Raw genomic sequence first — 14,124 nt, 5'->3', positions numbered from 1 at the left:
GAGACTGACTTACTTTCCAGAAGCAGAGGAATAGAGAGCTCCTACTCTCAATTATTTCAGTCCGTCTTTTGAGGAATCTGGGCTTTCCTAGGCTGAAGATGTAGTTTGGAGATTGCCATGGATCTCTGCAGAAGAGGGATCCAGAAGTGGGAGCCCCTAGGAAGGAAGATATTTAGACAGTGATGAATGGAATGGAGCCATACGTACTCAGGAGGGAGACTTTTCCAGCATTCTCTCTCTTGGGTATCTGAGTGTCTATGAAGATTCGTAAGTTTGCTGGTTTTTGTGGACCTGAATAAGGCAGGATCTGTATAATGCAATAATTGGATTTTAAAAATTTTAATGTTTTAATCTTCTATGAAGAGTATTCCCTATAACAACATAAGAACATGTACATTTGTACTTTGACTTTTGTACACTCAGCTTTCAAACATTTGCAGTGTTTCAGGGGGCTTCCTGTAGTGTTCTAGGGTAGAGAGAATCAATGGGCATTCTTTAAGTAACTTAAAAGCTGAAGATCCAAGACTCCTATTTTCCAGTGACACAGATTAGTCTTTGAATCAGAAATAGTTCACGGGGAAGAGACAGTGCCTTGTTTTAGGTTATCAGGTTTATTCCAGTTCAGTAACAAAAGTCATGTCAGATATCAACTGGATTTTCAGTTTAGCCTTTAGGGTAGATAATTTATAAGGACAAAGTATTGTCTGGCTGTGCCATTATATTGCCTGGTCACTATTTGTTACAGGTTTAAGGGTGAGTCTGCATTGGATATTTCATAGGCTGGGAGAGGTTGAGGCAGAAATAGGTAACTGAAATGTTTTCTAAAACAGAGGCCATATCTTAATTATGCCAAGAAATATTATTTAATATACAGATAACTGACCTTCCTCAGACCTTGTTTTACCTTTTTTTTGGGAAGGGATGTGCATATATAGACTGATGGTTTTTGTTTTCTTTTAAGAAATGAACGTGCTCATTTTTGTTGTATCTTTTTCCTTTGTAGACCGGACAATATTTTACGGCCTGCGACAGAGGATGAGTTTGATTTGGAATCTGAGGTAGAGTACTCTCTTGTGAAATCAGTTTTCTCACTGTGAATCTCATTTTATATTATTATCTTCTAAAAGTTAGCTGTTGTCTACCTATCATTGTTTTCTGTTTGTATTATATCTTTTATTAGAGAGAACCATTTTAAAGAAATAGGAGGGGTTAATTTTAATTTTTGTTAATTTGGCAAATAAATAGTTGATAAATACTTTGAGTGCTGTGATCTGGAAAAAAATTGCTGGAAAATACATGGTGACAGAAAAATGATGTTTGGGAACGCTTTCCCACAATAGAGCAGATACAAATTTTGGTCTAGGCTTATTGGAGTAAGTGTCTTTACTTTGAGTTGTATATCATATGAGTATGACTAATCATACCTTTGTTTAAATGAATCTCGAATACATCAGATGACTTGTTATAGGAACCCAGGAATCACCCTGTTACACATAGCATATAGTTTCTTTTTATTTCTTGTACACCTATTTTGTCATCATGCAGTATTTTTGCAGAGAGCTATTTATTTTTATTCTTGGTTCTATAATTAGACTAAAATAATATTAGAAATTGTGGAAATTTAACCAGACATGGTATCATGTGCCTGTAGTGTCACCTATTCAAGAGATTAAGCCCGGAGAATTCTTGAGCCCAGGAGTTCCAGACCAAGCCTGGCAATACAGCAAACCTTCTCCCTAATTTTACAAAGTGGTGTGAGATGAGAAATTTTAATTCTGTTCTCACATCTGTATTACTGAGGGATTACACTGTGTTTTCCAAGTCCTTTTTATTAAGAGTATACTTTAAACTCTTTATCTAGTTGAAGAATATGCATTTAGTTTAAAATAACAATCTGTTTGATAAGCAGAGACTCTTCATATTCCTAAGCTCAGACTTTAATTCCACAAGGGTTTTGCATTGTAATTAAAAAAAAATTCACTCAGGGTCTTCGTATCTCATTCTAAATTTCAAATTTCAGAGGCTTTTGTGTTTAGTTATTAAAAAAATAATTCTAAAGCTCCTGCATTACTATGAACCACTTGAAGCTAGAAAACCTCTTTGTATGTATCCTGGAGTACCCAGAATAAGGTCTTGCATGTAAGAAACATTTTAATAGTTTTTAGTGTGAATCAACAAACAGGCTAATGGGCTTTTTAATAATGGAATGTTACAGGTAACATAATATACCTGGCATATCTCATAATTAAATCTGTTAAATTTCTTGAATATTTTGAATTTATCTTTTCTTTTAATGTTGATAATGTATAAGTTGAGTTGAGTTATGTTGAGAAAATATGTGATAGAAGAAAATAAAAATTACAAAAGATGGAAAGGAAATAGGAAAGGTGGATACAGCATTTTTTCTAATATCTTCCAACTGGAGCTTGGATTAGGATTTTAGATTAAACTTTCATACATTTTTAAAGCTCCAACCATGTTCTATTAAATACATATTTTTCAGTACATACATCGCTCTTTTGAATTCTGAATAAAAATTCTTTCTCCAAGTGCTAAGTTGCTGGAACTTTATTGTTGTTTTTTCCTCTCTCTCTCTCTCTGTGTGTGTGTGTGTGTGTCTGTCTCTCTCTCTTTCTGGGTTTGCGTGTGTGTGTGTGTGTGTGTGTGTAGTAAGAATGTTTCAGCTTTCAGGTGAATGGTCATGGTTAACTCTTGTGATGTGTTATTTTATAGTAAGCAAATTAAACTGTTTATTACATAAATATTTACACAAAACACATTGTAGAGTAAATGTTATCCGGTATTATTAGGCATCTATTATGAATACAAGCTTTTCTTTTAAGCTCATGTTTGATTGACCGGTCATGTCTCGTTTTTCTGTTTGTTTCTCCCTCCTTCCCATTCGTTTAAAAATGATTTACCTCAGTCTGACTTTTTCCTTGCAGACTGCATGTCTTTACTGTCTATTATTTCATTTCACTTCTGTTTCTATTGTCAGGATACTTAGTTACAGCTTTCTATTTAGTAGCTATGTGTGGCCTTCATTCATCACTCATTGCTCCATAAGGTGGTTGGTGGTTTTGTTCTCTCTTTTTTGGAAGGAGCTGAAGTTATACAATAATTTGTTTTTTGCTTTTGACACACGAAATAGAAGCAGCTTGTTCTGTTTCCAATGCCAACGCATTTAAATATAGTGCTACTAAAAACTACATTCTCACATTGTCTCCCACAAAATGCAATTTACACAAATACATATTATGTGTATATATTTTGAAAAATAACCTGATTAATTTACCTTTTTATTATTCGTTTTATTCACTAATACTCTAAATTACTTATGAGTAAATTTTTGTCCTTGTTTGTTGTGGTTAATAAAAAAACTAATGAATATCAGAGTATTTGTATAATAATCAACTGGGGTTGAAAGAGTAACATTTTGAGAATATCTGAATCACCAATCATAATCATCACACCACGAGAATACGTAGATAAGTAAATGGCACACTTGAGGTATGAATCCACATATGAGTGACTTCAATGTCTATACTTTTTGTGTTAGATTGTGTAGTAATGGTGGCGATTATCATTATTTTAACTTGCTTCATGTATTCTTAAACCTATTGTGTTTTTCTTCTAGATTATTTCTAAACCATACATTCCAAAGAGAAGGATTATTTCTGCACAATCTGCAGAAGATGGTAAGCTATTTGAAACCTTCCTATTGTATTATTTACTTATTCTTCATTTCTTTTTCTTTGTCTTTCTTTCTTTCTTTCTTTCTTTCTTTCTTTCTTTCTTTCTTTCTTTCTTTCTTTCTTTCTTTCTTTTTCTTTCTTTCTCTCTCTTTCTTTCTTTCTTTCTTTCTTTCTTTCTTTCTTTCTTTCTTTCTTTCTTTCTTTCTTTCTTTCTTTCTTTCCCTTTCTTTCTTTCTTTCTTTCTTTCTTTCTTTCTTTCTTTCTTTCTTTCTTTCTTTCTTTCTTTCTTTCTTTCTTTCTTTCTCTCTTTCTTTCTTTCCTTTTCCTTTCTTTCTTTCTTTCTTTCTTTGAAATACAGTCTTACTAGTCTACAGCCCAGGCTGCAGTGCAGTGATGAGATCTTGGCTCACTGCAACTTCCACCTCCTGGGTTCCAGTGATTCTCCTGCCTCAGTCTCCCGAGTAACTGGGATTAGAGGTGTGCACCACCACACCTGGGCCATATTTGTATTTTTAGTAGAGACAGAGTTTCACCCTGATGTCCAGGCTTGTCTTGTCTCAAACTCTTGACCTCAAGTGATCGACCCACCTTGGCCTCCCAAACTGCTAGGATTATAGGTGTGCCCCACCACGCCAGGCCTTCTTGTTTATTATTAGTATCTTTTTATAAGGATAGATTCTTGCTATGTTGCCCAGCTGGTCTCAAACTCCTGGGCTTCTCAAGTGATACTTTTGCCTCAGCCTTCTGAGTAGCTGAGATTATAGGAACAAGCCGCTGTGCTCTTTTATGTTTTTAATATTCCTTAGTTTTCTATTGTTGATTTAAAATGCATTTTACTTTTCATTCAATAGTGCTTCCTCCTGCTGAAGAGTGTTTAAACAGGTATGATTTAACAGATTTTTAAAATTGATATGTTTAACTTAGTGAATAGAGAGAATAGAAGCTAGTATCTCTTTAGTGTTCTGCTTTGTGCTAGACCATGTATTACATGCTTAACATTTATCGTATCATGTCTTCTTCACACAGCTTTACAAACTATTCGTGCTATGACTGCTTTTTTACTAATTAGGCAACTCTGGTTTAAAGAGGTTAAAATACTGGTTCATGATTCCACAGTTAACAGGTAGCCAACCCATGATTTGACCATCACCCTGCCTGGCTCTTAAATCACTTCTTTTTCCCCTAAGCGTGGATGGATAGAGACCTATGCGCAATGGATCACAGTACTGATTCACATCAGATCAATTCAGAAAGTCACATTTTGTTACATATTAACTCTCTTAGAGTGTTGTTTTGAAGCCTGTCTACTCCAAAAGTTTGTCCAAATATTTTGGAAATGGCAGTGGTAACCATATTACATTTTTATTTTTTAACCATCAAAGTTTTAAAGGCAGATATCAGTGATCTGTGGCCGCTGGACCCTAAGTTTTTCATAAGAAAGACCAGACCAGTCCTAGAAAAATATTTTCTGACTGTGCATGGGGAATATCTACATATAGTCCATACTATGTTAACTATATTTAGCCTATATTAAAAGGATATTTCTAATTCATTTCTCTACTTACTGCTTACCCAGTTTGGTTTTCTCTTTAAGTGAGTACCCTGCCTAGTTCGCTGAAGCTTTTTCTTATTTTCTGGTTTCTTTTTTTTTTTTTTTTTTTTTTTTACCTTCTGTGATATTTTAATAATATTTTCTTGATTTCTTTTTACTTTCTCTTCTGCTTTTCTTAGGGTTTATGATCTTCTATTATAGTTCTCATGTACAGCAGCTAAATATTCCCCATTTTCCTACAGACAAAAATCAGAGGTACACAGAAGTTCAGAATGTTAAGAAATCCTAGAGATTAAACAAAATATCCTCTAGTACTTGAATCCTTGTTGAACATCCTGATCAAGTGGTTGTTCAGATGGAGAACCTGAAATTCAAAGGGAGAAAATTATTTGGATACTGTAAATTGCAGAAGTGAGATTTGCACTCAGGTTTCTTAATTCAAAACCCAGTCTTCTTTGACATGATTCTGTCATTGAATGATTTTAGTTTTAGAAAGAGGGAGTGGGTCTAGTGAACACAGTGGAAGAGGATGAGCATGGAATGACCTGTTGAACCCAATTAAAGTGGGTAAGAATGGAAGTTTCAGGGGACAGCCAAAGTTGAAGAGAAATGAACACTTAGTTGGACAGAAATGAGGGTTTTAGGAAAAAATCCACATATTTGCCTTTAATACAAGTTTGATAAAGATAATGGAATTGAAAACACAGGATTTTGGGAGCTATGAAGAAAGGCAGAATATGGCATTCAAGGAGTTCTGAAGAGATTGCTACCTTTTTGTTTGTTTAACTGGAGGAACTGACAAACTTCAAGGTTTTTACTGAAAAATGTTAAAAGAGTTTGAGCCACAAGAAAGAGTCTCTGGAGCAGATAGGAATGTGGTATCATCTTCTTCCACCCCAGCTTACAGAGGGCTTAGAACCCCTCAAGAACTAGGGAGCTGGAGATTGCTTAAGTACATAGATCTGTGAGCCAGGGTGGATGTCTCCTTTTTTCTGCCTCTTTTCTCAATTTTCTCACATACACGTAGGGTAGGGCAAATGTAGGATTGGCTGGCAAATCAGCAATGAAGCTTCAGGTGGGTAGTCGGTAATATGCGTATGCTTGGAGTGGATGACTGAGACTGACTTACTTTCCAGAAGCAGAGGAATAGAGAGCTCCTACTCTCAATTATTTCAGTCCGTCTTTTGAGGAATCTGGGCTTTCCTAGGCTGAAGATGTAGTTTGGAGATTGCCATGGATCTCTGCAGAAGAGGGATCCAGAAGTGGGAGCCCCTAGGAAGGAAGATATTTAGACAGTGATGAATGGAATGGAGCCATACGTACTCAGGAGGGAGACTTTTCCAGCATTCTCTCTCTTGGGTATCTGAGTGTCTATGAAGATTCGTAAGTTTGCTGGTTTTTGTGGACCTGAATAAGGCAGGATCTGTATAATGCAATAATTGGATTTTAAAAATTTTAATGTTTTAATCTTCTATGAAGAGTATTCCCTATAACAACATAAGAACATGTACATTTGTACTTTGACTTTTGTACACTCAGCTTTCAAACATTTGCAGTGTTTCAGGGGGCTTCCTGTAGTGTTCTAGGGTAGAGAGAATCAATGGGCATTCTTTAAGTAACTTAAAAGCTGAAGATCCAAGACTCCTATTTTCCAGTGACACAGATTAGTCTTTGAATCAGAAATAGTTCACGGGGAAGAGACAGTGCCTTGTTTTAGGTTATCAGGTTTATTCCAGTTCAGTAACAAAAGTCATGTCAGATATCAACTGGATTTTCAGTTTAGCCTTTAGGGTAGATAATTTATAAGGACAAAGTATTGTCTGGCTGTGCCATTATATTGCCTGGTCACTATTTGTTACAGGTTTAAGGGTGAGTCTGCATTGGATATTTCATAGGCTGGGAGAGGTTGAGGCAGAAATAGGTAACTGAAATGTTTTCTAAAACAGAGGCCATATCTTAATTATGCCAAGAAATATTATTTAATATACAGATAACTGACCTTCCTCAGACCTTGTTTTACCTTTTTTTTGGGAAGGGATGTGCATATATAGACTGATGGTTTTTGTTTTCTTTTAAGAAATGAACGTGCTCATTTTTGTTGTATCTTTTTCCTTTGTAGACCGGACAATATTTTACGGCCTGCGACAGAGGATGAGTTTGATTTGGAATCTGAGGTAGAGTACTCTCTTGTGAAATCAGTTTTCTCACTGTGAATCTCATTTTATATTATTATCTTCTAAAAGTTAGCTGTTGTCTACCTATCATTGTTTTCTGTTTGTATTATATCTTTTATTAGAGAGAACCATTTTAAAGAAATAGGAGGGGTTAATTTTAATTTTTGTTAATTTGGCAAATAAATAGTTGATAAATACTTTGAGTGCTGTGATCTGGAAAAAAATTGCTGGAAAATACATGGTGACAGAAAAATGATGTTTGGGAACGCTTTCCCACAATAGAGCAGATACAAATTTTGGTCTAGGCTTATTGGAGTAAGTGTCTTTACTTTGAGTTGTATATCATATGAGTATGACTAATCATACCTTTGTTTAAATGAATCTCGAATACATCAGATGACTTGTTATAGGAACCCAGGAATCACCCTGTTACACATAGCATATAGTTTCTTTTTATTTCTTGTACACCTATTTTGTCATCATGCAGTATTTTTGCAGAGAGCTATTTATTTTTATTCTTGGTTCTATAATTAGACTAAAATAATATTAGAAATTGTGGAAATTTAACCAGACATGGTATCATGTGCCTGTAGTGTCACCTATTCAAGAGATTAAGCCCGGAGAATTCTTGAGCCCAGGAGTTCCAGACCAAGCCTGGCAATACAGCAAACCTTCTCCCTAATTTTACAAAGTGGTGTGAGATGAGAAATTTTAATTCTGTTCTCACATCTGTATTACTGAGGGTTTACACTGTGTTTTCCAAGTCCTTTTTATTAAGAGTATACTTTAAACTCTTTATCTAGTTGAAGAATATGCATTTAGTTTAAAATAACAATCTGTTTGATAAGCAGAGACTCTTCATATTCCTAAGCTCAGACTTTAATTCCACAAGGGTTTTGCATTGTAATTAAAAAAAAATTCACTCAGGGTCTTCGTATCTCATTCTAAATTTCAAATTTCAGAGGCTTTTGTGTTTAGTTATTAAAAAAATAATTCTAAAGCTCCTGCATTACTATGAACCACTTGAAGCTAGAAAACCTCTTTGTATGTATCCTGGAGTACCCAGAATAAGGTCTTGCATGTAAGAAACATTTTAATAGTTTTTAGTGTGAATCAACAAACAGGCTAATGGGCTTTTTAATAATGGAATGTTACAGGTAACATAATATACCTGGCATATCTCATAATTAAATCTGTTAAATTTCTTGAATATTTTGAATTTATCTTTTCTTTTAATGTTGATAATGTATAAGTTGAGTTGAGTTATGTTGAGAAAATATGTGATAGAAGAAAATAAAAATTACAAAAGATGGAAAGGAAATAGGAAAGGTGGATACAGCATTTTTTCTAATATCTTCCAACTGGAGCTTGGATTAGGATTTTAGATTAAACTTTCATACATTTTTAAAGCTCCAACCATGTTCTATTAAATACATATTTTTCAGTACATACATCGCTCTTTTGAATTCTGAATAAAAATTCTTTCTCCAAGTGCTAAGTTGCTGGAACTTTATTGTTGTTTTTTCCTCTCTCTCTCTCTGTGTGTGTGTGTGTGTGTCTGTCTCTCTCTCTTTCTGGGTTTGCGTGTGTGTGTGTGTGTGTGTGTGTAGTAAGAATGTTTCAGCTTTCAGGTGAATGGTCATGGTTAACTCTTGTGATGTGTTATTTTATAGTAAGCAAATTAAACTGTTTATTACATAAATATTTACACAAAACACATTGTAGAGTAAATGTTATCCGGTATTATTAGGCATCTATTATGAATACAAGCTTTTCTTTTAAGCTCATGTTTGATTGACCGGTCATGTCTCGTTTTTCTGTTTGTTTCTCCCTCCTTCCCATTCGTTTAAAAATGATTTACCTCAGTCTGACTTTTTCCTTGCAGACTGCATGTCTTTACTGTCTATTATTTCATTTCACTTCTGTTTCTATTGTCAGGATACTTAGTTACAGCTTTCTATTTAGTAGCTATGTGTGGCCTTCATTCATCACTCATTGCTCCATAAGGTGGTTGGTGGTTTTGTTCTCTCTTTTTTGGAAGGAGCTGAAGTTATACAATAATTTGTTTTTTGCTTTTGACACACGAAATAGAAGCAGCTTGTTCTGTTTCCAATGCCAACGCATTTAAATATAGTGCTACTAAAAACTACATTCTCACATTGTCTCCCACAAAATGCAATTTACACAAATACATATTATGTGTATATATTTTGAAAAATAACCTGATTAATTTACCTTTTTATTATTTGTTTTATTCACTAATACTCTAAATTACTTATGAGTAAATTTTTGTCCTTGTTTGTTGTGGTTAATAAAAAAACTAATGAATATCAGAGTATTTGTATAATAATCAACTGGGGTTGAAAGAGTAACATTTTGAGAATATCTGAATCACCAATCATAATCATCACACCACGAGAATACGTAGATAAGTAAATGGCACACTTGAGGTATGAATCCACATATGAGTGACTTCAATGTCTATACTTTTTGTGTTAGATTGTGTAGTAATGGTGGCGATTATCATTATTTTAACTTGCTTCATGTATTCTTAAACCTATTGTGTTTTTCTTCTAGATTATTTCTAAACCATACATTCCAAAGAGAAGGATTATTTCTGCACAATCTGCAGAAGATGGTAAGCTATTTGAAACCTTCCTATTGTATTATTTACTTATTCTTCATTTCTTTTTCTTTGTCTTTCTTTCTTTCTTTCTTTCTTTCTTTCTTTCTTTCTTTCTTTCTTTCTTTCTTTCTTTCTTTCTCTTTCTTTCTTTCTTTCTTTCTTTCTTTCTTTCTTTCTTTCTTTCCTCTTTCTTTCTTTCTTTCTTTCTTTCTTTCTTTCTTTCTTTCTTTCTTTCTTTCTTTCCCTTTCTTTCTTTCTTTCTTTCTTTCTTTCTTTCTTTCTTTCTTTCTTTCTTTCTTTCTTTCTTTCTTTCTTTCTTTCTTTCTTTCTTTCTTTCCTTTTCCTTTCTTTCTTTCTTTCTTTCTTTGAAATACAGTCTTACTAGTCTACAGCCCAGGCTGCAGTGCAGTGATGAGATCTTGGCTCACTGCAACTTCCACCTCCTGGGTTCCAGTGATTCTCCTGCCTCAGTCTCCCGAGTAACTGGGATTAGAGGTGTGCACCACCACACCTGGGCCATATTTGTATTTTTAGTAGAGACAGAGTTTCACCCTGATGTCCAGGCTTGTCTCAAACTCTTGACCTCAAGTGATCGACCCACCTTGGCCTCCCAAACTGCTAGGATTATAGGTGTGCCCCACCACGCCAGGCCTTCTTGTTTATTATTAGTATCTTTTTTATAAGGACAGATTCTTGCTATGTTGCCCAGGCTGGTCTCAAACTCCTGGGCTTCTCAAGTGATACTTTTGCCTCAGCCTTCTGAGTAGCTGAGATTATAGGAACAAGCCGCTGTGCTCTTTTATGTTTTTAATATTCCTTAGTTTTCTATTGTTGATTTAAAATGCATTTTACTTTTCATTCAATAGTGCTTCCTCCTGCTGAAGAGTGTTTAAACAGGTATGATTTAACAGATTTTTAAAATTGATATGTTTAACTTAGTGAATAGAGAGAATAGAAGCTAGTATCTCTTTAGTGTTCTGCTTTGTGCTAGACCATGTATTACATGCTTAACATTTATCGTATCATGTCTTCTTCACACAGCTTTACAAACTATTCGTGCTATGACTGCTTTTTTACTAATTAGGCAACTCTGGTTTAAAGAGGTTAAAATACTGGTTCATGATTCCACAGTTAACAGGTAGCCAACCCATGATTTGACCATCACCCTGCCTGGCTCTTAAATCACTTCTTTTTCCCCTAAGCGTGGATGGATAGAGACCTATGCGGCAATGGGATCACAGTACTGATTCACATCAGATCAATTCAGAAAGTCACATTTTGTTACATATTAACTCTCTTTAGAGTGTTGTTTTGAAGCCTGTCTACTCCAAAAGTTTGTCCAAATATTTTGGAAATGGCAGTGGTAACCATATTACATTTTTATTTTTTAACCATCAAAGTTTTAAAGGCAGATATCAGTGATCTGTGGCCGCTGGACCCTAAGTTTTTCATAAGAAAGACCAGACCAGTCCTAGAAAAATATTTTCTGACTGTGCATGGGGAATATCTACATATAGTCCATACTATGTTAACTATATTTAGCCTATATTAAAAGGATATTTCTAATTCATTTCTCTACTTACTGCTTACCCAGTTTGGTTTTCTCTTTAAGTGAGTACCCTGCCTAGTTCGCTGAAGCTTTTTCTTATTTTCTGGTTTCTTTTTGTTTTTTTTTTTTTTTTTTACCTTCTGTGATATTTTAATAATATTTTCTTGATTTCTTTTTACTTTCTCTTCTGCTTTTCTTAGGGTTTATGATCTTCTATTATAGTTCTCATGTACAGCAGCTAAATATTCCCCATTTTCCTACAGACAAAAATCAGAGGTACACAGAAGTTCAGAATGTTAAGAAATCCTAGAGATTAAACAAAATATCCTCTAGTACTTGAATCCTTGTTGAACATCCTGATCAAGTGGTTGTTCAGATGGAGAACCTGAAATTCAAAGGGAGAAAATTATTTGGATACTGTAAATTGCAGAAGTGAGATTTGCACTCAGGTTTCTTAATTCAAAACCCAGTCTTCTTTGACATGATTCTGTCATTGAATGATTTTAGTTTTAGAAAGAGGGAGTGGGTCTAGTGAACACAGTGGAAGAGGATGAGCATGGAATGACCTGTTGAACCCAATTAAAGTGGGTAAGAATGGAAGTTTCAGGGGACAGCCAAAGTTGAAGAGAAATGAACACTTAGTTGGACAGAAATGAGGGTTTTAGGAAAAAATCCACATATTTGCCTTTAATACAAGTTTGATAAAGATAATGGAATTGAAAACACAGGATTTTGGGAGCTATGAAGAAAGGCAGAATATGGCATTCAAGGAGTTCTGAAGAGATTGCTACCTTTTTGTTTGTTTAACTGGAGGAACTGACAAACTTCAAGGTTTTTACTGAAAAATGTTAAAAGAGTTTGAGCCACAAGAAAGAGTCTCTGGAGCAGATAGGAATGTGGTATCATCTTCTTCCACCCCAGCTTACAGAGGGCTTAGAACCCCTCAAGAACTAGGGAGCTGGAGATTGCTTAAGTACATAGATCTGTGAGCCAGGGTGGATGTCTCCTTTTTTCTGCCTCTTTTCTCACTTTTCTCACATACACGTAGGGTAGGGCAAATGTAGGATTGGCTGGCAAATCAGCAATGAAGCTTCAGGTGGGTAGTCGGTAATATGCGTATGCTTGGAGTGGATGACTGAGACTGACTTACTTTCCAGAAGCAGAGGAATAGAGAGCTCCTACTCTCAATTATTTCAGTCCGTCTTTTGAGGAATCTGGGCTTTCCTAGGCTGAAGATGTAGTTTGGAGATTGCCATGGATCTCTGCAGAAGAGGGATCCAGAAGTGGGAGCCCCTAGGAAGGAAGATATTTAGACAGTGATGATTGGAATGGAGCCATACGTACTCAGGATGAAGACTTTTCCAGCATTCTCTCTCTTGGGTGTCTTGAGTGTCTTTGATACTTGTTAAGCTTGCTGGTTTTTGTGGACCCGAATAAGGCAGGATCTATATAATGACAATAATTGAATTTTGTAATTTTTAATGTTTTAATCTGCTTTGAACAATATTCCCAATAACAACATATACATTTGTACTTTGACTTTTGTACACTCAGCTTTCAAACATTTGCAGTGTTTCAGGGGGCTCCCTGGATTGTTCTAGGGTGAAGAGAATCAATGGGCCCTCTTTTAGTAGCTTAAAAGCTGAAGATCCAAGACTCCCATTTTTCAGTGACACAGATTAGTCTTTGATTCAGAAATAGATCATGGGGAAGACACGGTCCCTTTTCTACCTTGTTTTAGGTTATCAGGTTTATTCCAGTTCAGTAACAAAAGCTGTGTCAGATATCAATTGGATTTTCAGTTTAGCCATTAGGGTAGATAATTTGTAAGGACAAATTATTGTCTGGCTGTGCCATTATATTGCCTGGTCACTATTTGTTACGGGTTTAAGGGTGAGTCTGCATTGGATATTTCATAGGCTGGGAGATTTGGAGGCAGAAATAGGTAACTGAAATGTTTTCTAAAACAGAGGCCATATCTTAATTATTCCAGGAAATATTATTTAATATACAGATAACTGACCTTCCTCAGACCTTGTTTTACCTTTTGTTTTTCAAGGGGACGTGCATGTATAGACTGATGGTTTTTGTTTTCTTTTAAGAAATAAATGTGCTCATTTTTGTTGTATCTTTTTCCTCTGTAGGAGTCTCGGTAGACCGGATAATATTGCACAGCCTGTGACAGAGGATGAGTTTGCTTTGAAATCTGCGGTAGAGTACTCTCTTGTGAAATCAATTTTCTCACTCTGAATCTCATTTTTATGTTATTTTCTTCTAAAAGTTAGCTGTTGTCTACCTATCATTGTTTTCTGTTTGTATTATACCTTTTTTTTTTTTTTTAGAGATAACCATTTTAAAGGAATAGGAGGGGTTAATTTTAATTTTGTTAATTTGGCAAATAAGAAATAGTTGATAAATACTTTGAGAGGTGTGATCTGAAAAAAAATGGCTGGGAAATACATAGCGACAGAAAAGCTTTCCCACAATAGAGCAGATGCAAATTTTGGTCTAGGCTTATTTGAGTAAGT

The 14,124-nt window shown here is 35.0% G+C and overlaps 1 protein-coding gene across 1 annotated transcript in view; it reads left to right on the top strand.

Moving 5' to 3' along the window:
• LOC103241291 (uncharacterized) overlaps positions 1-14,124 on the top strand; it is a 157,774-nt gene that overhangs the window by 49,086 nt on the left and 94,564 nt on the right. The window contains exons 29-35 of the mRNA XM_073022717.1: positions 1,004-1,058; positions 3,638-3,698; positions 4,547-4,577; positions 7,367-7,421; positions 9,999-10,059; positions 10,914-10,944; positions 13,741-13,807. Coding sequence (XP_072878818.1) covers positions 1,004-1,058; positions 3,638-3,698; positions 4,547-4,577; positions 7,367-7,421; positions 9,999-10,059; positions 10,914-10,944; positions 13,741-13,807 — 361 coding nt within the window. The remainder of the gene's footprint in view (positions 1-1,003; positions 1,059-3,637; positions 3,699-4,546; positions 4,578-7,366; positions 7,422-9,998; positions 10,060-10,913; positions 10,945-13,740; positions 13,808-14,124) is intronic.

Source organism: Chlorocebus sabaeus, chromosome 14, assembly GCF_047675955.1.
Source record: "Chlorocebus sabaeus isolate Y175 chromosome 14, mChlSab1.0.hap1, whole genome shotgun sequence".
In the NCBI taxonomy this organism is placed as follows: Eukaryota; Metazoa; Chordata; class Mammalia; order Primates; family Cercopithecidae; genus Chlorocebus; species Chlorocebus sabaeus.
This window is presented reverse-complemented; position numbering and strand designations above follow the sequence as displayed.